General features: G+C 39.3%; 1 protein-coding gene across 1 annotated transcript in view; it reads right to left on the bottom strand.

The window, feature by feature from the left end:
• PRXIIF (peroxiredoxin IIF) overlaps positions 1–27,461 on the bottom strand; it is a 72,548-nt gene extending 45,087 nt beyond the window's left edge. The window contains exons 1-3 of the mRNA XM_089372364.1: positions 27,125–27,461; positions 27,006–27,035; positions 26,743–26,901 (exon numbers count right to left, since the gene is read on the bottom strand). Of these exons, the coding sequence (XP_089228490.1) occupies positions 26,743–26,901; positions 27,006–27,035; positions 27,125–27,316 (381 nt within the window). The 5' untranslated portion in view covers positions 27,317–27,461. The remainder of the gene's footprint in view (positions 1–26,742; positions 26,902–27,005; positions 27,036–27,124) is intronic.
• Between the last annotated feature and the right edge of the window lie 332 nt (positions 27,462–27,793).

Raw genomic sequence — 27,793 nt, 5'->3', positions numbered from 1 at the left:
TATAAAAGGACCGAGGGCACACTAATATTTCAGACAACAGATATGTCTGTGTTGTATCTTTCAGATGTGTAGAGCTTGAGCATGATGCCAAACTGCTATAATACTTTATTTTCTAAGAAGTGAAAAACCATGTGATTGCTGTTGGAGCCTGTCTTTGCTGTTCAGAATATTTCAGATTGTTGCATGATGTATATCAGGCCCTATTTAGCTGCTATACCTTGCTGTCATAATTTTCAAATAGCAGATTTTATATGGAGTAGACATTATCTATGTGCTGTTGTAAATTAGCTCACAAAATGCAGCCTTAGCACTTCTGAATCTTTCTTTACAGTATTTTAGTATATTCTCATCTAAAGTTTTGATAGGTACAATCTAAAGTTTAAAGTTTTAGGAGCTGTAAAATTCATTCTTTGAGTAAAGATCTGAAATATGGTGTAACAAACTGACACGGTATCGGAGCTGTGCATATGAAATCTCTCAGCAAATGTGGTTACCTCACTGGTAACCACATAAACAATACCAATACTATGGCAAGCTATCCAATGAAGATCACCAAGTTGAGAGATCAACTTGCAAACATAAGAAACAAGGTTTATGAGAATGAGTTAGTTTGGATAACTTTAAATGGATTCTTAGTATCTTGACCTACCTTTGTGCAGGGAAAATGTGCACATGAGAAGTTGCCCACTTTTGAAACATTGCAGGATGACTTTGTCTAGGAGAATAATTTGTCAGTCAGAGTGGAAGAGACTCAAAATCTTCCACTCATCAGGAGCATGACTAAAGAGGACCCAAGAAGGCCAAGGAAAAAGAGGAGGAGGCTATGATCCATGTGACATGTTTCAAATGTTGTAAGAAGGGACATTATGCAAGCCAATATCCAAAAAAGGGACGCAGCTGCAAAAGCAGTTTGAGAGGAGTGCGGAAGCTGCACTGGATGAGTTGGCATCCAAGCTAGAGAAATCCTTCTCCGCAATTTCTTGTTTCTCCACCAATAACACTCTAGTGTTGATCAGCATGTGCACAGTGGAGGATAAAAGTGCATGACTTTCAACTGTGAGATATCCAGCATGTTTCAAGAGAAAAAGGAGACATGCAAGTGGAGTTGGGTGATAATGCTATCTATGTAATACCCCTAGTTTTGATCCCTAAAACAGTAATGTATATGTCTACATGACAAATGGCTAAAAATCCAAACAATAGAATATGTAAAGTGGTACACTGAATCATAATAAAAATACATCACAGAATGCAGAAGGAGAAAGACAAAACAATGGGGGCTATGATCCCACACAAGGGGAACGGAAGGGGGCTTCTGGCCTAAGGAAAAAATATTATATCATTTTATTACTACCATAGGTTCTTTAACATTAACCTTATTAAACCTTGCTTTATGGTTATCCTAAGTCTTATTAACCTTGGAAATTTGGAATTAGTGGTTAAGAGAGAGACATGTACTTCTTATGAAAGCACATGGTATCTCCCATGCATGAAAATATAATCTGTGATTTTTGAGCATGCAAAAGAGATTTTGACATCCATTCTTCCTTGAGAGTTTTCTCTCAAAGCTTAGGCTGTTGTATTACTGCTATAATAGAATTATGGAAACATTTATCATGAAACTATGTGGAAACTATAACAATGTGACAGGGAAATGTTTGTCATTGAATAAACTTAATCGCAGTTGATAACCCCAAGAGTACCCAGCAGTGACATTTCTTGGCCAGTCAATGCTAGAGCCCTAGAGGGAAGTGGGATAACCTAAGGGACTGCATGACAAAGATAGGGATCCCATTCCTTGGATTGTGCAACCTTATGGGAGAGGGTTGGTAGATTGGTATAGCTGTAAGAGTTTATAGACTGTGAAATCCTAGGAAATGGACTGTGTGAAGGGAGCTAGAGCCAGCAATAGGTAATTTCATCCTTGTGGATCCATAGCCTCAACTTGGGAGTGGCCTCCGCTATAGAGAGATTAAGTGCAACAAAAAGCCTACAGTTGAGTGGAACATCCTTATTCTGCAGTTAGTTGGTGGTTAATTTCCAGAAAAACAAGTGTTCATGAATTATTTATGATTATGTTGAATAAATGTTGTTGATGCTATGAATTGAATTAGTTTCTATTTTGTTCAATTTTGTTTGCATGTTTAAGTCTGCATCTGTAACTAAGGTGTAATTGTCCATGGAATAGTTTAATTGTATTTGCATGCAGCATAAGCACTTCATGCATTAATCAATTGATAGCTGGACAGTGAGGAATTTAGTATCAAAGCAAGAAGTTGGTGGGAATTTGTGGTTTCAAGGAGTATTCATATCCTAAACAGAGCGCAGGGGATCATATCCTAGCATTGGGGTTGTATGGGCCAGAGATCAACCTATACATGAAGAAATTGCAGTTTGTGTGTAGAGTGTTTGGCAAAAAAATGTTAATGAAAATCAGAAACAATGCAGTTTGCAGAGAGTGCCTCAAGGAGAATAAGTGGGAAAAAAATTGTGCAAAAAGTTGTCATTCAAAAATTCATGGGTTCGAATTTCCCCAGGTGGAGTTTTGATAGAGTTATCTGCCAAGTACAGAAGTTGTTGTAGAGGAGAATTGACAAAACTTTAATCACAATCCTGTATAAATTTGGAAAAAAACAAAAATTGGAGAAAATCCCCTACTATGGATGAAATCCAAAGGTTTGATGGTTGTAAGGGCATCAAATTTGGCAAGTAAAGGGTCGAATTCATCCAAAGCACCCGAGTTAAAGATTTCATTATGGCACTGTTAACCCCTCACTTCTAATGGTAACTATAGGAAATTCTTCTTCAATGATCCACATTAGAGACAGTGATCCTGATGATGGTATCCAGCATTCTCCATAGACAGTTGCCCACAGATGGCTCTCACGTCATACTCAGTTCACTCATTTGATGATATTAGTGCCTAACACGCAAGGTACATTTGTCCATTGCTTCATATTAAGTGTATACATTCAAATGTATTTGGCATGAAAGTAGGGATCATGGATTGAATCAAATAATGAATCATGATGGTTGGAATTTATGCCTTGTGCCTTACTTCACCTTGGTGGCCATCATCAATCCTAGTCAAGTGTTGTCAATCTTAGGGAGAGGGGTACTACTAGGGGGCCTTGATAAGGGTAACATGCCCATGTCCTTTCCATACTTAAAATACTCCATGACCTATATATTCCCTCTCTATTGTCCTTTCTTCTATTGCCCTTTCCTTTGAGTTGGACGCTACATGTACCCCAAAAAGATTTGTGCTTCATAATCCCACAAAAAGAAAGGGCTTGGATGCCTAAGGTTGTTGATGCCGTTGTATAAAGAGAGAGAGAGAGAGAGAGAGAGAGATGATATGAATTTCAAAATGAAATGGATATTAAAGATAAATCAAAAACCAAGTAAGCTTGAGCTCTACCCCTCGCTATGAGGCCATTGCCCCAAGTCCTATGTAGTGAAATATATAGGAAAAGAAGGACTAAGTTAGATTATCCCAACCCCTATGCAATGAAATGCATACACAAGAAAAGGGGGTTTGTCAAGCAAAAACAAAGAATATAAGAAAAAGGCAAGAAAGGAGGTAGTAAGACATGTACCGAGGAAAGGGTAACTCAATGCATAAGCATTCCCTTTACAAAGGCACCCATAGGGATGAATATCTTTTGTAACCTTGCATGTCAATGGCACCATTCCCATGAAATAAACCCCAAGTCATTTGCACTTACACCTTGATGGGTTTCGTGGGAAATATTCCTTTTCCTGAGTATCAACACACCTAATAGGGTTTTATGATGATCCTCCCATAATTCGACTTGGCAAGTTGTATAAATTCATAAGCTAGTGTGAAGTTTGACGAAGATACCTAATGTGATCTACCTAATGGCTTTTACAATGGACATGACTCACGGTATATGTTGCATTAACTCTTGTACATACATTGAATGGTAACACTTGGACGCTCGGGGCCCCTTCTTAATGATGATGCTTGCATAGACATGGTCCTATAGAGGCTATTATGAATTTATGATATCTTGCTTTCACACTTTATTAACGTTGTTCCACCTTCCTCACAAATCGTTGGACCTTATAATGACTTGGTACACTTGAGGAGACATCTTATCACCCATTGGAGATGGAAAACTGCATCTTCTACCATGGCGTGCCACTTGGATAATGGGCATTGCAGCTTGATGATGGATATAACACCCTTTTATATTGATTGGGCACTTTGACGATGACTTCATACCTTTTGGAGCTTGATGTGACCCTTCACGATGAAACGTTGCAACTTTTGGAGCCCCTACACATCACTTGGAGTGAGTTTTCCACCTTTCAAGATGATTTATGCCACATGTGTGGCCTCTAAGCACACATTTGAAATGACAACTTGATATTTTGAGCATCATTCTTCATTTATGAGGCATTGTTAGGGGTCTTAAGACCTATCCATTATTGTAACATGGATATTTTGTGGTTTTGCTTCATCTCTAGGGTTTGTAAGAGATAAAAGCTTATTTTATGTTTTAAAAGCTTCTAGTGGATGACGAAGTGCTAGATCTCTCATATAAATAAGAGAAGCACTTCTCACTTGTAAATCATTGCTACTTGTGTAGAGATATCACTATGTGTCTACTTTTCTTCTCTATTATCTAAAAGGTTATGGAAGGATGACTAAAGCAACTTCTTGTGGAAATACTATCATGGATGGTCTTGCAACTTTCATGGATTTCCATGGTTAGGGTTTATGGATGCACATGATTTCTTGAGTAAGTAGTCTCTCTAAATCTTGTTGGATTTATTATGAATGATCATTAAGTGCAAATGTACTTATCTAGTGGTGAGGGTGAATTCTTTTTATATTACTCTTGGATATATTCTTTCTCTTAAACCCTCAGAAAAATTTTAATGGAGATTTTCCCTTGAATTCCTTGAATTTTGTAAGATACTAGGTGAATCTTCTAGGGTGAGTGGTGGCCGTACCTAAATATCACCCTAGATTCACTTACGTTCTCCCAAGGGAGTCCTTGGTTGACCGCATATGCCCAAAAAATAAGCACTAGAGTTCTCCCAATAGTCAATCATAAAATCCAAAATTTAACTTTTACTTTATTCTTTTGGGGTAAAGTTGGGGTTTATAACAACAATAATTTCTTTTTCAGCCACAAAAGACTAGAACATTTCTGTGTTTATGCATGTGTTTGACTTGGAAATCATACTAAAACCCTAAATTACAATTGCTGATTTTATTTTGAGCCCAATCAGGTTTGGACATCTAGGGTTTCTAGGTTGTTAATAGTTATATGCATTTAAAATTTTACAATTGTTGTTATTCAAAACCCTAATTTTATCCATCATCTAAGCCCTATTTTTACTAGTTTATTATTTATATAAAGGGCTGAATCACTTACTGCTACAATTTATCATTGTATTTCAAATTTTGCAACAGGTAATAGTATTCTCTATGTTGGTAGTGTTTGGGGATCATCTTGCATTATATATTGACATGATAAGCCTTCTAAAGAGCCTTAGTTCCTCATCCACTCAAATATGGAATTTACCTTCAATAACCACCTAATCCTTAACTTTCTAAACATACTTGGTGGTGTTGGGTCTTAGACTTAATTATGTCTTGCCTAGGGATTCCTTAATGCTGTTAGGGAAGCCTCCCCCTTCTATAGAATCCATCCTTCACTAAAAATAGTGATGTTGTTGCCTAGGTGACAATGGTATAACTTTCGATGTTCCACTAGTCATAGCACCTTGTGAAAGCTTTGCACTAAGATGCTTGATTTTGTGATGACAAACCCTATGGAGGAAATACATAGATTATAAAATTTGCAAAATTTTCCCATTCTAGATGGGGTACAAAAAATACGTGGAACCTGTACTAGTTACGTGTATTGGAAGGGTGACATGAAAGTTGCAAGGTTCCACCAGGTGTTGTCCATGTGCACAAGTGGCAGCCTCAAGGCAAGTTCTAGGTCTATGGTATTAAGATTGCTTGGGAAATAATGGTAAGTGGTTTGTAGAGAAATAAGAGGTGGTTTTTTAAACCTATGTTTTGGCTCCGCAATGGAAAGGCGTACAAGGTGTTTTTCGAAAATCGAGTTTTGGCTCCATAATCACTATTGAGGTGACACATGTCCCAAAGGTGGAAAGCAATTTGTGGAGGTTAGAGAAAGTGTTAACAAAAATAAACTTTATCCTCCACAATAGATATAGACCATTTGTAGGGATACATGCACTAGAGAGGAATGGTTAGAGATGGGATTCCCCCCACCCCCATTCACATCATTCAATAACCATGTGCCAAGTGCAGGGCTCAAGAATAGAAGCGAGACCCAATGTCGCATCAAATGGTTGAGATCATGCCAAATGGGAGATAAAGAACAAAGGGATATGAGTGGCCCACAATAATTATAAATTTTATATATGTGGATCTATGGGTTTATATGAAAAATGGATGCCAGGGAGCACTAAATATTGTAAATGTTGAAGGCTATGAGATGGCTGGAGGGGTTTTGCAGTATAGGATTTTTATGGTTCTAGGTTCTGTTGATCAAGCATAGGGCCTACAGGCCCTGATCCTCTCCTGAATCATAATGGAAACGGATCAAATCAACTACTTTAAAGACCCTTACAATGGCTTTCAAATTTGGTCTTCCTCCCTGGTTTTCCCACCCCTCACATCTCTAACATCGTTGTACTACCAAAATACTCTCTCAGAGTCTACAGCTCCTTTTCTTGACACAATATGCGTCCCCTCTCCGCTTTCCTCCACCTGCCCCTCCCTCAACCTTCATGCCCTTCCTTAGTCACTCTCCTCATCTGCAATCCCCCGCCTCTCCTTCGCAACTAAGTCAAGCTCTCTCCATGATTCCCTCCTGCCGTTTGTCGTGGTCAACCCTTCTCCACATCAAAGTCTGTCTTGATAGTGTGGCCTCCTTAGTATCAACAACCCCCCTTGTTTACCTTCTCCACCCGGTTTCAAATTTGGTCTTCCTCCATGATTTTCCCACCCCTAACATATCTAGAATTTGACATCATCGTACTACTAGATCACTCTCTCAGAGTTAGCGGCTCATTTTATCAACACAACATGTGTCTCCTTTCTGCCTTCCTCCACCTGCCCCTCCCTCAACCCCTGCGCCCTTCGCCAATCACTCTCCTCGTCTGTGATCCCCGCCCCCAACTCTCCTCTGCAACTCCATCATTTCGCTCTGGTTTTAGGTTACTTGCCAAGATGTATTATCTTGGCAAAGGGTTAGTTAGGATGGATCACACACTCAAGGGAGGATGTTGATAAGCTTCTTCAATGGTGTTGGTAGTGGGGTTCCCGGGCCCTCTTCTTTAAAAAATGGACAGTGGATTTTGATGCTCACTCTAAACGGCTCTCGATGGTTCTAGTATGGGTCAGGCTTCCAGCCCTCCCCCCATAGTATTGGTCAAACGACGTATTTCAAAAAATCATGAATATCCTAGGATTTTATTATGAAGCGGAGTTCTCCTATAAGAAAATTGGCTATATGGCGATCATCAACAAATGAACCTCCCTTCTCTTTAAATAGAGATCATAGACCAATCGACTGTTAAGTCACGGATCAGTAGTCCTAAATATTGAGGAGAATATGAATCATTGAATCAATCTATGTCTAGAATATATCATGACCATTGAATTACATAACTACAAGTGCATACTAAATAAATACACTAAAAAACTCACTTTTACCTAAAGACACATTAGGCCAAGTTGATCTTAACAAACTCCTAATTATCTAAATATCCTAACAAACAAAAGGGAGTGTCCCTACCTGCAAGGAGACCTAATAAGCATGAATATGTTTTATGATCCATCATTTTATGTTCCTCATAAAAGGAGTGCTTATGTTATTAAGCTACCCTATAAAGGTAACATTCCTCTCATGCATATTTTATGTTGAAAATGTAGCGAGCAAGGTATTCTAACTTGTGCCTTAGCCAGTGAAGACCTTGATTTGTCCTTCTCCCAGTTTGAGTGCGAGCTCATAGGATAGACTTCAGTTGTGGTGAGTTAATTTCCAGTTTATGGGAATAATCATCACGAGTTCATGCTTAGTGTTGGAGCTTCAGTTAAGTGGAAGTCTTCATCAGTTTGACTACAAGATTGGTTGGCAAATCAAGTTCAGTTAGAATGAGTTGGGTCATCAATCTTGATTGAAGGAAGAGTGAGTTAGATCTCCAGTGTTGATTGAAGAAAGCACGAGTTAACAACTCTAGTGATGATTGGAAGGAGGGAGAGTAACACTCTCAATTAACTTGTTATCACAACTTGAGTTCTAAATTTGAACTAGCCTAATTTAGCATGGATCGAATCTATAAAGGAAGGACGAAGGCACAAGTAAATTCAAAAGTTTTGTGCATAAGGTTTGTGTAACAAGACAGCTCACGAGTTTGTGAGAAGAGCCTTGATTGTGGAGAGCGGAGGAATTGTGTCGTAAGAAATAGGAGGCACAAGTGCGCTAGGATTTAGGAGTTGGATGTGAACAGAGAATAGGAGTTGGGTCCTAAAGAATAGGAGGTAGAAAGTGCGCTAAGAAATAGGGCACAAGTGCGCTGAAAAATAGGACCTAAAGTGCGCTAAGAAATAGGGAATATGCACAAGGAATAGAGTTGCCCAATGCGTAAGAAAGGAGCAAGAAGATTGAGTAGGAGATCGGTGAATTTACAGAGCAAGTGAAGGAGGCAGCAGAGGATCAATTGTGTGCAGGAACTGAGATCAAGTAGTGATCAAGGGAGGCCAAGATCAATTGTATTAGCTCAAATTTGTGTGAGAAGCATAACGCTTTCTCAAAGAGAGACAGATTGCTTTATAATAGATTCAATTGCTCCAAGACAATCAATAAAATAACCACATCAAGCAAGCAAGTTTTCCCTGTTGGGTTTCCTGAGAAAACTATGTCAATTTGTATGTTGTGTTTTTATCTCTGTGTTTTGATTCCGTTGCTTAAGAATTGTTAAGAGACTCTATATCTTGGTGAAAGTAAACTAGATTTCATTTTTCAGATATTTATCTAAGTGGTTGCAGAGTTTCATGGAAAGTTTAACATGGTATCAGAGTAGAGATCAGTACAAAGACCAACACCAAGTTGATCAAGTAGTGAAGAGCGCAAATCAGTCAAGAGCAAAGCAGAGTAAAGCAATGAAGATAGAAGAGCAGTTCTTTGGATAGCAGTATGGCGTTCCAAGGGCTAAGGTCAAATCACAGTTTAGAGGGAGCCTCGAATTTGTGCATGGAAAGAGCGGATATCAGTGGTGTTGGAAGATAGTGGGGTGTTGCAATTTGTGAAGAATCAAATAGTACCACCTACCAATCCCCAACAGTTGGGCCCGCATAACAAGAATGACACCAAGGCGAGAAAGATCATTCTTGAGGGGATCAGAGACCATATTATCCCTCATCTCCATGAGAAGAAGACAACATATGAGAACCATCTTAGATTTGTATCAAGCTTCCAGTGATGCCAAGAAGCTTGCTCTCAAGGAGAAGCTAAGAAGTATTCAGATGAGCAAAGGAGAGCCCATTATTACTTATCTTTCAAAGTTCACTCCGGTTCGAGATGAGCTAGGTGGTGTGGGAAAGACAATAGCATAACAAAACCTTGTGAGTCTTGCGCTTCTTGGACTCCATAAGTCTTGGTATAGTTTCCAGGATGTAGTGAGTGGCAAGAAAATTTTCCCAGTTGGGAAAGGTTATGGACTGACTGCATTCAAGAAGAGATTTGGAGAAGCACAAGAACTAGTAGAGAAGCTCCAGTAGAGGACGAGAAGAACTTTGCCCTGGCAGGCAAAGGTAGCAGAGCCAAGGTAGGAAAGGCCAAGGAGAGGCTGAGCCCAATCTAAGGGGCAAGAAGAAGGAGAAGGATATGAGCAAGATCAAGTGCTTCCATTGCCATGAGTTTGGACACCATGCCACTAAGTGTCCTAATCAGAAGGAGTCCAGTAAGGATCATGTAGCTGCATCAACGGAGGTAGATGCGTTTTCTGCCCAGTTCGAGAAAAATTTCTCATTGATAACTTGCATGGCAAGCTCAACAGACAGCGATGTATGGTATATTGATTCGGGAGCATCCTTCCACATGGCCAGGAACAAGAAGTATTTTAGCCACCTGAAGGAAACGGACATGGAGTTTCAGATTGAGCTAGGAGATGATGGCATGTATGGGACTAGAGGAGTTGATATTGTTAGTTTTTAGAAGGAGTCAAGTAATCCTCTTCATCTTAGAGATGTCCTCTATGTTACATGCCTCAATCATAATCTTGTTTTTGTTGCTACACTAGAGGATAAGGGTTATGATGCCATCTTTAGCAGAGGTAAGGCTTACCTCCAACACTTAGCTTCTAGATATAAGAAGTAGATAGGTGTGAGGATAAAGAATCTCTACAAGTTCCAAGTAGAGATAGGCGTAGCCTTGAGTAGCAAGTGCGCAAAGTAGAGAAGTGATGGTTAAGGAGAGCGGGGCTCTGAGAGAGTCCTTAGAGCAAGAGCAAGTTAGATTACCTGAGAAGAAGCTACTCAAGATGGAGCTTCAGCCAGAATCCCAATTTGAGCCTCGACTAGTTAGTAGTTGGGCCGACCAACACGATGATGAGGAGTAGAGCCAAGGGCGAGTGGAGGTAGCCAACTCCCAGTATAGGGAGAGCTCAAGCCAAGTGGGCAAAGGAGTTGTTTAGGGGGAATCAAAAGAGAGTTGGACCTCCTAGTACCACCTTCAGCCATAGTAAGCAGCCACACAAAGACACGGGGTACATGGCATTTAAGACTAAGGTGATAAACTCGCAGAGCATGGTTGGAAAGAATAGGTCTTCAGATCAAATTCCACAACAGGAAGCAGGGAAGTCTTCTAGTTCAGCGGGAGCAGTTGCAGCAGCGGAGAACACGGTAGTGTTGGAGACAACTCCAGGTGGAAGAGGTTCTTCCAGATGTACCTAAGAGGGAGTGTTGAAAATGTAGTGAGCAAGGTCTTCTAGCTTGTGCCTTAGCCAGTGAAGACCTCGATTTGTCCTTCTCCCAGTTTAAGTGCGAGCTCATAAGATAGACTTCAATTGTGGTGATTTAATTTCCAGTTTATGGGAATAATCACCACAAGTTCACGCATAGCGTTGGAGCTTCAATTAAGTGGAAGCCTTCATCAATTTGACTACAGGATTGGTTGGCAAATCAAGTTCAATCAAAACAAGTTGGGTCTTCAGTCTTGATTGAAGGAAGAGCGAGTTAGATCTCAAGTGTTGATTAGAGAAAGCACGAGTTAACAACTCCAGTGATGATTGGAAGGAGAGGGAGTAACACTCTCAATTAACTCGCTGTCACAACTCGAGTTCTAAATTTGAACTAACCTAATTTGGCATGGATCGAATCTATAAAGGAAGGACGAAGGCACAAGTAAATTCAAAAGTATTGTGCACAATTTTATCTGTGACAAGACAACTCACGAGTTTGTGAGAGGAGCATTGATTGTGGAGAGCGTAGGAATTGTGTCCTAAGAAATAGGAGGCACAAGTGCACTAGGATTTAGGAGTTGGTTGCACACAAAGAATAGGAGTTTGGTCCTAAAGAATAGGAGGCAAAAAGTGTGCTAATAAATAGGGCACAAGTGCGCTGAAAAATAGGACCTGAAGTGCCCTAAGAAATAGGGAATTTGCGCAAGGAATAGGGCTACCAAGTACACAAGAAAGGAGCAGGAGGATAAAGCAAGAGATAGGTGAATTTGCAGAGCAAGTCAAGGAGGCAATAGAGGATCAATTGTGTGCAGGAACCGAGATCAATTAGTGATCAAGGGAGGCCAAGGTCAATTGTATTAGTTGAGATTTGTGTGAGAAGCATAATGCTTTCTCAAAGAGAGACAGATTGCTTTGTAATAGATTCAACCGCTCCAAGACAATCTATAAAATAGCCACATCAAGCAAGCAGGTTTTCCCTATTGGATTTCTTGAGAAAAGTGTGTCAATTTGTGTGATGTGTTTTTATCTGTGTTTTTATTCTGTTGCTTATAAATTGTTAAGAGACATTGTATCTTGGTCAAAGTAAACTAGATTTCAGTTTTCAGATATTCGTCTAAGTAGTTGCAGAGTTTCATGGAAATTTAACACTTTAATACCCGATTTTAGTGATTGCAGGGTAATATGCTACAGTAATAATGCAATCTAGATACTACAACCCAATCTAAACCTCTAGACCATAGAAACATCCTCAATGAGGGAAACAGTGCACAGCCCCAACCAACATGGCCACTTGAGGCAATATATTACTACAAAAGAAAACTTTCTACATAAGAGAGTTTCTCATAATTGGTCATCAAGAAATGACCCTCCCTTCTCTTTAAATAGAGATCACGAACCAATCAGCTGTTAAGCCATGAATCAATAGTCCTTAATATCGAAGAGAATATGAATCATCGAATCAATCTATGTCTAAAACATATCGTGACCACTGAATTACATAATTACATAACTACAAATGCACACTAAATAAATACTCTAAAAACACACTTTTACCTAAAGAGAAATTAGACCAAGTTGATCTTACCTAACCCCTAACTATCTAAATATCCTAACAAACAAAAAGGAAGTGTCCTTACCTACAAGGAGACTTAATAAGCATGTATATGTTTTGTGATTCATCATTTTATATTCCTCATAAAAAGGAGTGCTTATGTTATTAAGCTACCCTATAAAGGTAACATGTGCTCTAACAAGTGTCATTCTAAGAAGCTATAAATGTTGGTTTGTGAAGATTTGCAGAGAAAGCATAACAACATTATAGGCCTAAGAGATACGACAGCCATCAAAATGGTGTTCCAATGAGGCGTTAGTGCAAGATATATAAAACCAAACTTTCCTATCTTATTAGGAGCATCCATTGAACCATATGCCTATCTTATCAAGCCCCCTCAACTATAAATTCTATTTTGGGATTTAGTTCTACAAAAGGAGGCAAAAATTTAGTATGTCAAGAGGAGATAAAGCAACAATATTAGGCAATCTGAAGGAGTTGGAGTTTTTTGCAACCTAGAGGCTGCGTTGCTCAAGAGTCCACAAGGCCACTATATTTATGGAAGATCAAGGAACCAACAAAAGGATTTGCCACATAATTTGGACATTTTCTATTTCTCACTTTATGTATATTTCTCTAGTCCATTAAGAACTTTTCCTATAAGTGTTTAAGAACTTGTGGATGATTTTGTTCATGTTTCAACTTTATGTGTCTACAATGTGATATAAAGGTAACCAATGGAAAGGCCATGGTCTGAAGGTATACATAAAGTTGTGGTATTTGAGTTACGTTATTCCTCCAACATCTTGTTACCCAAATTTCGATAAAATGAGCCACATGTTAATTGGTGTTGTAGTTCTCTACGTGGCACAATGAATTAAAGGCTCAACAATATAGGAAGCATTCATGTTGTTGGAAATACTGAGAGGGGGGGGTGAATCAGTATTTCTTTTCCCGACTAGTGTTTTACCAGTTAAACCATTTATATTCAGAACACAAGATGAACAACAATAATAAATGCTTTTATTAATATAATCTTTGCAGTAAAATAGATACAATATATAAGTGGTTGCAATCAGTTGCCAAGCTCCAACTCGGACTTTGGTGAGGCTCCAACCTCCAGAGCACCAACTCTATTTTGCCAAGACACCAATCTTGGACTTAGGAGCACCAACTCCCAAGGACTTCAATCCTTCCATTTCCTGAGACACCAGTCCCAAAGACTCCTATCCTTCCTACTTCTGAGGCATCAACCCCAAGGACTCCAATCCTTCTTACTTCTGAGGCACCAGCCCCAAGGACTCCTATCCTTCTTGCTTCTGAGGCACCAGCCCCAAGGACTCCTATCCTTCTTGCTTCTGAGGCACCAGCCCCAAGGACTCCAATCCTTCTTACTTCTGAGGCACCAACCCCAAGGACTCCTATCCTTCTTGCTTCTAAGGCACCAGCCCCAAGGGTTCCGACCCAATCTTGTCAAGGCACGTTTGATAGTAATGTTCTGCTCTCAGAACTCTTCTCTACTGAGTTCTATCAATTTATAGCTTCACTATAGTCTCCATGCTACAGCATCAATGACAGCCAGTATTCTTATGAAGAAGTCTTTACAACTCTGCACACTACCCACACAGTCTCCAATAGCCTTCATGCTCTCTGATAATGTCTTCACACAGCTTTAGTCAGTCTACTGTTAGCTGCACTAAGCTCTGCATAAAGAACAACTTCCTATTCAAACTTATGTTCTCTGTTGGCTACTTCACCCCTTCGACTGTCTGCTGTCCTGTTGGCCCTTCAGCCCTCTTTCTGTTCTGTTGGATCCTCTCGCTGCCTCTATCTCCTCCAGCTTATTTTCCACAACGTTCAACAGCCTTCAACAACATTCATGTTCTCTGTTTTAACTGTTTTATTCGTTCCCCATGCCTCTGTCTCACGGTTTCCTCTCTTCGCTAGCCCTTTAGCTTCCTCAATGCTTGCTTATCCTATCAGCTTCCTCCTCGGTCGCTTCCGTTTCCTCTGACTCGCTTGATCTTTTGGCTTCCCTCCTTGGTCGTTGTGGCTTCCTCTTTGGTCTCTGTGGTTTCCTTTGTCTCTTCGTGCTTCACCAGCACTTCTGAGACACGTTGATTCAAAAAGCAAGGACCGAGTCATACGCAGAGGACACATATTCCAAAAACTGTAACAGCGCTCCTTTTTTCTCATGATAGCAGGCATACACAGGGACTGTTTCATTTAACGGACCTGCCACGTCCTGATCGCAATCGCCATCGACATTAGTTCAGCCTCCTGAACTATAGGGAGCATTCCGTAGTGTATTTCTGACTCCAAACGCCAATACTCCACAGACACGTTCAAGAGGAAGAGCAGCCGAAATACAAAGAGAATGTTGCATATTAAAACAAAACTATACCAGAGAAGGCCTTTTTCAATAATAATATTTATACACTCGACTTTTATATTTTTCGAAGGATTTCATTGGAGCAGCTATACTGACAGGGAGGTCCCATACGCCACGTCACAATCGCAATCGCAATCGCGCATTCCTGAAGGTCTTTAATAAGTCATGCCCTATTGCATAGCCGATGGCCGATGGCCGATTCCCCTGCTCCGATGGACCGGATGCGATATGGTATTAAACCATAGTTAATATACCCGTCGGGTCCACAGCCTTATCGCAGTCGGCGCTTCCAATGTGGCAAGGCTTTACGGCTTGCGATATGCGACGGATGCGATAATATATTAAGTCATATTACAATGTCGCAGCGGGTCCACATTCTTTATCGCAATCGAAGGTTTTAATGTGGCAGGGCCTTAACCACTTGCGATACATAATCCCGACGTGGCGAACGCAATATTAAATTGCAACGTATTGCAATGGTCCCATGGGTCTGCACATATATTATCGCAATCGAAGGGTTTCGGGGTGACAACCCTTGTGAACTTTGCGATAGGCGGATGCGATATAACAATAGGGTAGCGATATAATGTTACATTCGGGTCCGTGTATTATCGCATCAATATACTTCGCTCCTTTAACTTTGTTTATATATATATTGCTCCATTGTTTTAACTCTGTTTATATGCTCCTCCGCTTATGCACCTTACTCTTGGCATATGCAATAGCTCTACTCCTCTGATAGTTCTTCCTTTGGCATTGTTGCTCTGATAGCTCCTGATGGTTCTATTTTCGTCCTCTGTTTGCTCTGTTCCTCTTGGCATATATATGGCATATATATGTGCTCTATTCTGCTTGCTCTATTTGCTCCTGTAGCTCCGCTAACTCTGTTTTGGCATATATATATATATATATATCTATGTGGCTCCTCCTTTAGCTCCTCTTGGTTCTTCTTGGGCATGTATTACATGCAATGCTCCTTCAATATGGCTCCTCTTGCTCCAATGTGGCTCCTCTGGCTTGGTTATCTTGATGGCCTTGCTCTTGTCTCTTCATGGATCTGCTCGGCTTCCCCTTGGCTTCATGTCATTCTCTAGTATCTAGAATATTGCCATATTGACATCAATGACAACCTAGGTCAACAATCTCCCCCTTTGTTATTGATGGCAATATTCTTCTTCTCTCCCCCTTTGACATCAATGGCAAAGGAGTGATCTGGGACACCCCCTATCAAACTGCTTCTGTTCTTCATGAATGGTAGATCTTCATGGGTCTGTGACTCCCCCTGTCATAGTGCCCTTCCTCTTTTTACTCAAGATAGAAGGATTGATGCTTTATCATCAATTTGCACATTATTCCCTCTTCATGTCTCAGAACTACCTTATCATGGCTTCTACTTCAAATGCTTACAATCAGATTTCAAATAGCTATACACCAAGTGTCCAAGTCCAAGCTTTTATGCTTCAATTCATATTGTTGTCTCCACAAGCAGAATTGAGAGACCTTCATAGTCCGAATCTAGAGAAAAATGCCACTGAGATTGTCTTTCTTGCCATCTTTCATCAAATCTGAGTTTCTTTGTGTCTCTTGTGCTTCTCTTTAAATCACTGCCATCCAGTGTTCAACATCATTTCATTTGGGTGAAATGGTGAGAGGTTATGCCTTACTGTTGCTATATTTTCTAAGTGACTAGTCTTAGCATAAGTTATATTTGACTGCACCACACTCTCCTTTCTATAAGCCATCTTGTCCTTGTGAGAGGTTGTGCCTTACTATTGCTATATTTTCTCAGTGACCAGTCTAAGCATAAGTTATATTTGACTGCACCACACTCTCCTTTCTATGAGCCATCTTGTCCTTGTGTTCTTGCACACATCTCTGCATGTTATTTCCCTAGCAAATTCAGATATCCAGTCTATGCCTGTCTTTTAAATCCAATTGCTGATTTGCATCTTCATGCAATGCTTCAGTTTTGTTATATGCTACCAGCTTCTCTTATTTCAATCTTCATTCCAGATGTATCTGTCGGATCTTATTCTTCAATGGAGTACTCCTGAGACATGATCTTCATCAAAGAATGATTGTTAATATAGCTCAACAAGGATTTCATCAGGACCCTTTTCACTAATAGCTTCTGCAATAGTGATCAAGAATTATAGCCTCCCCCTAACTGTATGCATCATCTCCTTTTGGTAGAGTCTTCCCATCAAATGCTTATATTGTCAAAATTCAGGCCAATGACATATGTTGTTGGCTGGAGAGCTCAAGGGACTTTTGGATTGTATTTGCTTTCTTCTCCATACTTGTGTAACTTTCTTCTTTTGCATGGTTCTAGCTTGTGTAAGAGCCCATGTTAAGTTACAATCACATGCCATATGACCAATGTTATGACACTTGAAGCATTCTACATTGTTCATGAATAAGAATTCATGATTTCTTCCTGCAAAATTGTTTCTTGGATATTGTTGGGGACTATAATATCTATAACATCTATCTTTATGATATGCTTTACAGTCTTTTGCCATGTGACCAAAGTTTGTACAAGAATAACAATAACCAAAAAATGAACTTTGGTACCTGGGAGATGGAGGTTTCCTTGATGTACTTCTGAAGCCTTTCTGCCTTGAGATCCTTTGATGATAACCAGTTGCCTTTGCTGGAACTGGGTGCATCACCATTTCTTTCTGGCTTCTTCACATCTCTTTTGTTTAAAGCATTTTCATTCTTGTTTGAGGATTCCCCTGCATACCCGAGACCTGATTTATCAAATGGACATCTGTGATAGCTGAGCATGGCATCCAAGGCTTGAGAGCTCTTCAAGATTTTGTTCATCCCTTCAACCTTTTTTCTAAGGAAGACAATCTCTTCTTCCAATATTTCACACTCATTATTCTTCTTAGCAAGTTGTTCCTCAGTTTCTTCCTTGATACGAATAGCTTCATCTGCTCTATTTTAAGGGAGATGATATCTGACTTCATTTTAAAGATTTCTTCATTCTTTGCTTGACTGCTCCCCATTTCTTCCTTGATTCTTGTAGCTTTACATGTTTCAGCCTTAAGAAGCTTGATGTTAGACTTTAATTTGAAGATTTCTTCATTCTTTGCTTTCAGCTGATAGATCATGGTGTTTCTTTCCTTTCCTGCTTCATCAACCTGTCCTTCTATGATTTCCAATGCTTCCATGGTCTTTTCAACTCCTTGTGCTTGTTTCCTTGCTTCTTGTAGTTGAGACTTGAGAGAGGAGACCTCTACCTTGTACTAACCAATCTCTTCTTCAAGTTTGTTCAAGCTCTTGTGCCTTTGTTCAACTTGACTTGACAAGGTTCTGCTTCTTTGCTTTATTCAATTGATTTGTCATGGATATGACTTCTTCATGATGCTTTCTTTTGCTTTGATGAAATTCCTTCTCAAGCTTGGCAAGCTCTTCATCCCTTTCTTGTACTTGAAGCTTGATGAGGTCAACTTTCTTCCTTGTTTGATCTTGGTCACCATCTAGAGCTATCTTCTTAAGTTTCTCATTTTCCTTTTTCAAATTGTTAATCTCTTCCATAGCAGTCATAAGTTGAGCGAGGAAATCTTCTACAAAATCTTTTTCATTCTCTTCATCTTCTAGGTCTACTTCAACCTTGATGTCTTCATTCTCATTTTCAGCTTCTATGATGGGTTCTGGATTTCCTTCTTGATTTCCATCATCTTCTTGACTGATGGTCATGGTCAATGCTCCTTTTGAATGAAGGTCATGAAATTTGTCCCATATACCCTTTGCTGATGAATATTTTCCTAGATTGTTCTTTATAGAATCAGGTAGCCCATTAAAGATTGCCCTTATTGCTTTTGCATTGTAGTCCTTGGATTCTCTATCCATCCTGCTACCATCAATCACAGATTTCCAGATTTCAATGCCTTGAGTCTGTAAGAAATTTCTCATTCTTGCTTCCCATATATTAAAGTTCCCATTGAACCTTGGAGCCTCCTCAAATTGATTGTCTTCTATCTTAGTAGTAGAGGGAGACACATCCTTGGGAGGATTGGAGACTTTCTTCCTTGACTTCGCCATTTGTGTTCTAAATATCAACCTTCAAGTTGTTAGGCTTTGAATGAAGGAACCTACTCTGATACCAATTGTTGGAAATACTGAGAGGGGAGTGAATCAGTTTTTCTTTTCCCGACTAGTGTTTTACCAGTTAAACCATTTATATTCAGAACACAAGATGAACAACAATAATAAATGCTTTTATTAATATAATCTTTGCAGTAAAATAGATACAACATATAAGTGGTCGCAATCAATTGCCAAGCTCCAACTCGGACTTTGGTGAGGCTCCAACCTCTAGAGCACCAACTCTATTTCGCCAAGACACCAATCTTGGACTTAGGAGCACCAACTCCCAAGGACTTCAATCCTTCCAGTTCCTAAGACACCAGTCCCAAAGACTCCTATCCTTCCTACTTCTGAGGCATCAACCCCAAGGACTCCAATCCTTCTTACTTCTGAGGCACCAGCCCCAAGGACTCCTATCCTTCTTGCTTCTGAGGCACCAGCCCCAAGGACTCCTATCCTTCTTGCTTCTGAGGCACCAGCCCCAAGGGTTCCGACCCAATCTTGTCAAGGCACATTTGATAGTAATGTTCTGCTCTCAGAACTCTTCTCTATTGAGTTCTGTCTATTTATAGCTTCACTGTAGTCTCCATGCTACAGCATCAATGACAGCCAGTGTTCTTATGAAGAAGTCTTTACAACTCTGCACACTACCCACACATAGTCTCCAATAGTCTTCATGCTCTCTGATAATGTCTTCATACAGCTTAAGTCAGTCTACTGTTAGCTGCACTAAGATCTGCATAAAGAACAACTTCTTGTTCAAGATTATGTTCTCTGCTGGCTACTTCTCCCCTTCGACTGTCTGCTGTCCTGTTGGCCCTTCGGCCCTCTTTCTGTTCTGTTGGATCCTCTCGCTGCCTCTGTCTTTTCCAGCTTATTTTCCACAGCATTCTTGTTCTCTGTTTTACCTGTTTTATTCATTCCCCATGCCTCTGTCTCATGGTTTCCTCTCTTCGTTGGCCCTTTAGCTTCCTCAACGCTCGCTTATCCTATCAGCTTCCTCCTCAGTCGCTTCCGTTTCCTCTGACTCGCTTGATCTTTTGGCTTCCCCCCTTGGTCATTGTGGCTTCCTCTTTGGTATTTGTGGTTTCCTTTATCTCTTCGTGCTTCACCAACACTTCTAAGACATGTTGATTCAAAAAGCAAGGACCGAGTCATACGCAAAGGATACATATTCAAAAAACTGTAACAGCGCTCCTGTTTTCTCATGATAGCAGGCATACACAGGGATTGTTTCGTTTAATGGACCTGCCACGTCCTAATCGCAATCGCCATCAACATTAGTTCAACCACCTGAACTATAGGGAGCATTCCGTAGTGTATTTCTGCCTCCAAACGTCGATATTCCATGGACACGTTCAAGAGGAAGAGCGGCCAAAACACAAAGAGAATGTTGCATATTAAACTATACCAGAGAAGGCCTTTTTCAATAATAATATTTATACACTCTACTTTTATATTTTTCGAAGGATTTCATTGGAGCGGCTGTACTAACAGGGAGGTCCCATACGCCACGTCACAATCGCAATCGCGCATTCCTGAAGGTCTTTAATAAGTCATGCCCTATTGCATAGCTGATGGCCAATGGCCGATTCCCCTGCTCCGATGGACCAGATGCGATATGGTATTAAACCATAGTTAAAATACCTGTCGGGTCCACAACCTTATCGCAGTGGGCGCTTCCAATGTGGCAAGGCTTTACGACTTGCGATATGCGACGGGTGTGATAATATATTAAGTCATATTACAATGTCGCAACAGGTCCACATACTTTATTGCAATCGAAGGTTTTAATGTGGCAGGGCCTGAACCACTTGCGATACATAATCCCAACGCGGCGGACGCGATATTAAATTGCAACGTATTGCAATGGTCCCATGGGTCCGCGCATATATTATCGCAATCAGAGGGTTTCGGGGGTGACAACCCTTTTGAACTTTGCGATAGGCGGATGCAATATAACAATAGGGCAGTGTTATAATGTTACATTCAGGTCCGTGTATTATCGCATCAATATACTCCGCTCCTTTAACTTTGTTTATATATATATATATATATATATATATTGCTCCGTTGTTTTAACTCTGTTTATATGCTCCTCCGCTTATGCACCTTACTCTTGGCATATGCGATAGCTCTACTCCTCCAATAGTTCTTCCTTTGGCATTGTTGCTCCGATAGCTCCCGATGGTTCTGTTTTCGTCCTCTGTTTGCTCTGTTCTTCTTTGGCATATATATATGCTCTGTTCTGCTTGCTCTGTTTGCTCCTGTAGCTCCGCTAACTCTGTTTTGGCATATATATATATATATATATATATATATATATATATACTGAAGGAGCATTGCATGTAATACATGCCCAAGAAGAACTAAGAGGAGCTACAGGAGGAGCCACACACATATATATATGTGTGTGGCTCCTCCTGTAGCTCCTCTTAGTTCTTCTTGGGCATGTATTACATGCAATGCTCCTTATATATGTGTGTGGCTCCTCCTGTAGCTCCTCTTAGTTCTTCTTGGGCATGTATTACATGCAATGCTCCTTCAGTATGGCTCCTCTTGCTCCAATGTGGCTCCTCTGGCTTGGTTATCTTGATGGCCTTGCTCCTGTCTCTTCATGGATCTGCTCGGCTTCCCCTTGGCTTCATGTCATTCTCTAGTATCTAGAATATTGCCATATTGACATCAATGACAACCTAGGTCAACACATGTAAATGGTCTATTGAAGCATCCCAGTCCCCACATGTGGTCCCCAAGCATCGTTACTACATGGTAATTTGAATCGATACATTGGTGGGGAAGGCAAACCTCAACCTCCCCACATAACAACCCATTGTTGCCAATATAGAGAAATGTGGGTAAGTTGAGTGCTACCCTATTGGTCACATTTGGACCCCAAGGTCACAGGATGTTGGAGGAATAATGTAAACCAAATACCACAACTCTATCTAAATCTTCAGACCAGGGCCTTTCCATTGGGCATTTTTATCCCACATTAAAAACACATAAAGCTAATTGGATTGAAGAAGCAAAAGAATTCAAAAGATTATGCATGCCTCAAGTACCAATGAGAATGGCATGGTGGTCTTTGAGACTAAAGAATACACATACATATCAAAAATGCTAATGTGGGTAGCAATCCTTACCATTCCTAATAGAGAAAAAAAATTGTATGGGGCATACACATACATATCAAAAATGCTAATGTGGGTAGCAATCCTTACCATTCCTAATAGAGAAAAAAAATTGTATGGGGCATATTCAAATGAGTCTAATAGTATGCAAGAAAACATATTGGGCAATCTTCAAATGAATCCCACAATTTGGAAACAACTATAAAGTTTGGATAACCTTGATTTAAAAGAAAAACATTCTTTATTACTAAACAAGCATTAGTATATACTATACCCAATTGTAAAGAATTTAATGATAAATGCCCCACTAAAAAACATCAAAAAAGACAACACAGTACATAGAGGAATAGCATGTATTCGAACTAAATCATTGCTTGGCATTATATTCAAAAGCAGTTATAAACTTATAAAGAAAATACCAGAAGGAAGTCTCCAAAATTAATGTTCATAACATGAACAAAGTCATCCACGAGTTCACTCAAAATCAGAGGAAAAATACTTGATAGACTAGACAAATATACATAAACTACGAGAAACATAAAATTTACGAATTAGGTGGCAAATCCTCTAGTTGATTCCTTGATCTTCTGTAGATATAGTGGCCCTATGATGGTTACAAAAAATTGCAACCTCTTTGGAATACCTAATCTTGTCCTTTTATCTCCTCTTGGCATACTTAATTTTTGCCTCCTTTTGTGGAACTAAATCCCAAATAAAATTTACGATTGACGGGGCTTGATAAGATAAGCATATGGTTGAACAAATGCTCCTAATAAGATAGGAAAGTTTGCTTCTATATATCTTGCACTAACCCCTCAGTGGAACACCACCATGATAGTTGTCATATCTCTGAAGCCTATAATGTTACTATGCCTTCTCCACAAATCTTTACAAACTGACTTTTCTTAGAATGCCACTTGTGACAACACATGCTATAGCACAACTTAAATAAAATAAGCACTCCCTTTACAAGCAAGATAAAAAGTTGAATTACAAAACATATTCATGCTTATTACGTCTCCTTGCGAGCAAGGACACTTCTTTTTGTTTGTTAGGATATTTAGACACTTAGAAGTCAATTAATATCGACTTGGTCTAATGCAATGTTGCACGAAGTAGGGACGAAGCGAGTGCGTTTTTTGGAAGCGAAGCATCGAAAGCGTCATTTTCCAAAAATTCTCAAAAGCGAAGCGTCTATTATATATATTCAAAAAACATATATATGATATATCCTGAATGCCAAATTAATTGCAGGAATATATCAAAGCATGCATATTGCACACAAATCAAGATAGAAATGGCATCCATTGTACATGAATAATTATTATTCAAACATCAACCATCTAGAATCTAGATTTTCTCCTCGCCTAGTCTTTACCTCTACCTCAATTCTCTAGGGATATTAGTCAACATTGCCCAATTTTGATCAAACTACATAATCCAAGTCTTAAAATATGGTAGAAAAGGCTTAACATGGTTGATCAATGATTTTGACTTGATTGAAGGGTACATTTTTTCTAAGGCCATGACAAAGGAGTTCAACAATCAACGCCACCGGCATTGGGGTACATATAGGGCTTGGTGCTCTTGATTAAATGCCAATCACATGCCCTCATACATGATATAATCTAATGAAATGCCACAATCCCCTTTATCATGAAATCCTAACAACTGTTAAGTCTACTAAATTTTCACTGGGATATGAAATTCTATTTTCTCCATATGAAGTTCGATGAGATTGGAACCACTCTCAAACATCCTGAGTCATTTCATGGTAATGTTAAATATTTAAGTAAAAGGACAAAAATGAAAGATAAAAGGAGAATGTCACTTTTACTTTAAGATTTTAACATTACCATTAGGGAGCATCAAGGAAACGTCTAGGGAGCATCATGGGAGCACCTTTGGAGTGTCTAGGAAGTATGGTTCCTCACATAGCAATTCTAAAATTCCAAAAAAAAATATAAAAATTAAAAGTGACCCGTAGAACCGTGCGAGTGGGGTTCCAATATTGCTCAGGAACCATGGCAAAACCGTGTTGAGACCGCGAACAAAACCATCATGGTTTTGAAAGTTTAGGAAGTGTGGCTTTTCAACAAAACCATGATTCGCCCATGGTTCCACATGAGACATGATTCCAGGTTTTGATTTGCAAGGGAGGGATGGTTCCTACAACACTAGTCTAATGTGTCTTTAGGTAAAAGTGTGTTTCTTTAGTATGTATCAATATGCATTTGTAGATATGTAATATAACAATCACAATATGTTCTACATACAAAGTGATCCAACAGCTCATATTCTCCTAGATACTAACAGCTATTAATTTGTGGTTTAGCACCCAATTGGTCAATGATCTCTATTTAAGGAGGGAGCATGGAGGGTCATTTGTTGATGATCAATTATGAAAAAAAACTTTTATGTACAATTTTTTTCTTTTGCACTAACATGTTGCCTCAAGTGGCCACATTGGCTAGGGTTATGGATTGTTTTCCTAGTAGTCATATTTAGTGAAATCCATTGTTGTATACAACCCGAGCACCTAGCATACTACCTTTTCACATTGTAAACCACTAGAATCCCCACTTTGAACTCAAATTTGACATACAATCCATCCAAAAGTTTAAAAATACCATACCAAAAGAAAAGCATGCAAATGTCAAAGTTCGAACATGCAACCCTCCTTATCAAGGGGATCTACGCAGAATATTTCCCTCAAGACATCTAACAAAATGAGAATGCAAATGAAAGCCCAAATATAGTCCAACAATCAACAAACATCATGCCCAAGGCAGTTATTTAGCTAATAATACTTGTAAATCACCATAAGACAGTACCATGAAACTTAAGACTTGAAAAGGTAGCAACAAGAATCCTACAAAATACCTCAAACAACATATTCACAAGAAAATACCCACAAATGTACCTAAGATCTCTTTAGATTTGCATAATGGTGAGTAATTTGCCCTGAAATTAAGCAAAACTTCACTCAAACTAACCCCAATAGACCGACTTACTTTAGATATATCTAGAGTGCAAATGCATGCATATAATGCTAACAATAAATGCCATACATCAATTACGCACTTGAATCTAAAGGGGTTTTTTGTTCCTTACAATGTAGCAAAAGATTCCACCCCACAACTCCTTGAAATGTAGGCCTCCACTCCATAAACTACAAAACAAAGAAAAAGCAAACAAACAAACAAAAACTCTAACCACGAATTCTCCATAAGGGTCCCTCCCTCGTACTATTCCCATCATCCAACCATAGAGGATAGAAACAACCAATTCCATGACAATAATAGTTATTGCTTCTCAAAGTTATCGAGTAGTTTAACACAATGAACCAAGCACATGAGCAAAGGAGACGCCATTCACAAAATGTAGATCCTCCATTATTAATCAACAAAATATAGAAAGTAAATACAAACTGCCTCCCTTGCCCATAGCAAGCGAAGGGAGTGAACTCTCTATCCACCTCCAAGACTCTCATGCTCTCTTTCACCTAGAAGATACAATGATGAATGGTGAATAAAGAAAAATCCCTAATATGTGAGAAAATTAAAACTTAGTGAGGAGATAATGAAGTGTCTTGTCCACTACCACCATAAGCACATGTAGTATTAATTGCATCAAAGCAAAGTCATAGAGACCATTAAGTTATATGCTAACCCCTATGTGAGATAATTAAAACTTAGTAAGAAGATAATGAATGGTCTAGTCCACTACCACCATAAGTACATGTAGTATTAATTACATCAAAGCAAAGTCATAGAGACACTAAACCATTAAGCCATATGCTAAACCCATATGCTAAACCCTAAGAATAAGCTGACCATCATGAACATAACCAAAGACCTCAACTGCACAAGCGTCAAAAATCCAGCCTACACCTATGTCACAAGGTTGGTCGAACTTCAATCTTGAGGTGCAAAATTTGGTGAACCTAAAAAAATTCTCAAGTTTGGTTAGATTTGTCGAACCTCAAGTCGTATTTGAACCTAAAGGGCAAAGCTTAAGTCAAATTTGAACCTAAAAGCGAACCTGAAGGCAAATTTGGGATTTTTATTGGATTTTTCATTCTTATTAAATTATTAAAAACAAAATATTATACTAACACCAATTAATATAATTATATACTGAAAAATGTATATAGGTGAACCTTATGATGCACCTCATCAAGAAAATTCAAATTCGAACCGAACTTAATCGTTGCCCAATCTGGATTCAAACCAAACCCATGTGACTTAGCATCACATCATGTCTCTTAGTAGCCTGGCTGTAAAGAAAATCTTGTATAGATGACTTTGATAGTTTGATGCCCTCCCCAACAAAAGGGGTTTGCTTCAAAAATCAAGCACCCAGGTTTACTTCCACTAATGCGGCATCAGATTAATTGTTGACAAACAGTTTATAGTATTCTCCACAGACTATATATCTGCCTCTGTAAAATAACTAGCAGTCCGAATCCACCCTTTCGAGGAATCCCATATTCTAGTTTTCACAATACTCGTTTGTGGATCTATCGAATGATTTATATTTAAGGATTAAAGAGAAATGAAGATCTAAATAAGAAAAGAGCTTACAGCTTCTTTTGCTTGCAGCTTCTCTGCCCACCCATTCATAACATATGGATCATTGACAGAAACACAGACAATGGAATCCACTCCCTTCTCCTTGAATTTCTCAGCATTTTTCAAATAGCTTGGCACGTGCTGAGCCGAGCATACCCCAGTGAAAGCACCCTGCAATCAATTCACCGTTATTTTGCAAAACTTGGCATTGCCAAAAATCACAGTAATCACCTCTTGCCTCTAAAATATTTCAACTAATAAACAGAGAGACTTACTGGCAGCCCGAATATGACCACTTTCTTTCCCTGCAAACACAACCACAAAATGCCAATTGATCTTCCAATTGAGAAAATATCCGATTTCAATAAAAATGCTTAATGACCATCCATCTTACACCAAAGAGATCGGACAATGGAGTGGTTGAGAACTGGGAACTGACGCCTTCATCCCATGTCCTAGCCTTCTGCAACTTCACATCGGGGGCTACCTTCACGACATCTGTTCCCACGAAAGCTGCGAAACCCCTTGCGGGGATCCACATCATGGTTCTTACCACAGGCCTGGCTTGCCGCAACAGAGCCGCCATTGTTTTCCAACTGCTAGTTTCTGAGAATTTCTGGCTTTTTGTGGGGTTTTGGTGCGGTTTTAGGAGGATGAAGACCTAGAAGCAGCTTTGAGGACTAACCATAAAACCACTGAGAAAGTCCTAATAGTCTAATAGTCTAAATGACATTAGTCCAACCCCTTTTATACAGAAATGTGATATACCGGGAAGATTCAAACTATTCAATGTTTTCACACCCACTAAATAATCTTTGGGGTTAAAAAACCACTAAAATTAGTGTCTGAAAATTTTGATGCTTACCTTGATCCTGGGTTAAAATGGACAGTCTTAAAAAATTGATACTTCCCATTGAGTGTCAGATTTTATAGTTAACAGACAATTAATTTTTTTTAATTAGTTATATAACGAATTATGAAGTTTATTAAATTAATTTTAAAATGATATAAAAAAATTAGTTAAATTATAATTATTCAACTTTATTCCATTTTTACTTTAATG

Source organism: Pinus tabuliformis, chromosome 8, assembly GCF_031772625.1.
Source record: "Pinus tabuliformis cultivar Carrire ecotype Pingquan chromosome 8, CPIR1, whole genome shotgun sequence".
In the NCBI taxonomy this organism is placed as follows: domain Eukaryota; kingdom Viridiplantae; phylum Streptophyta; class Pinopsida; order Pinales; family Pinaceae; genus Pinus; species Pinus tabuliformis.
This window is presented reverse-complemented; position numbering and strand designations above follow the sequence as displayed.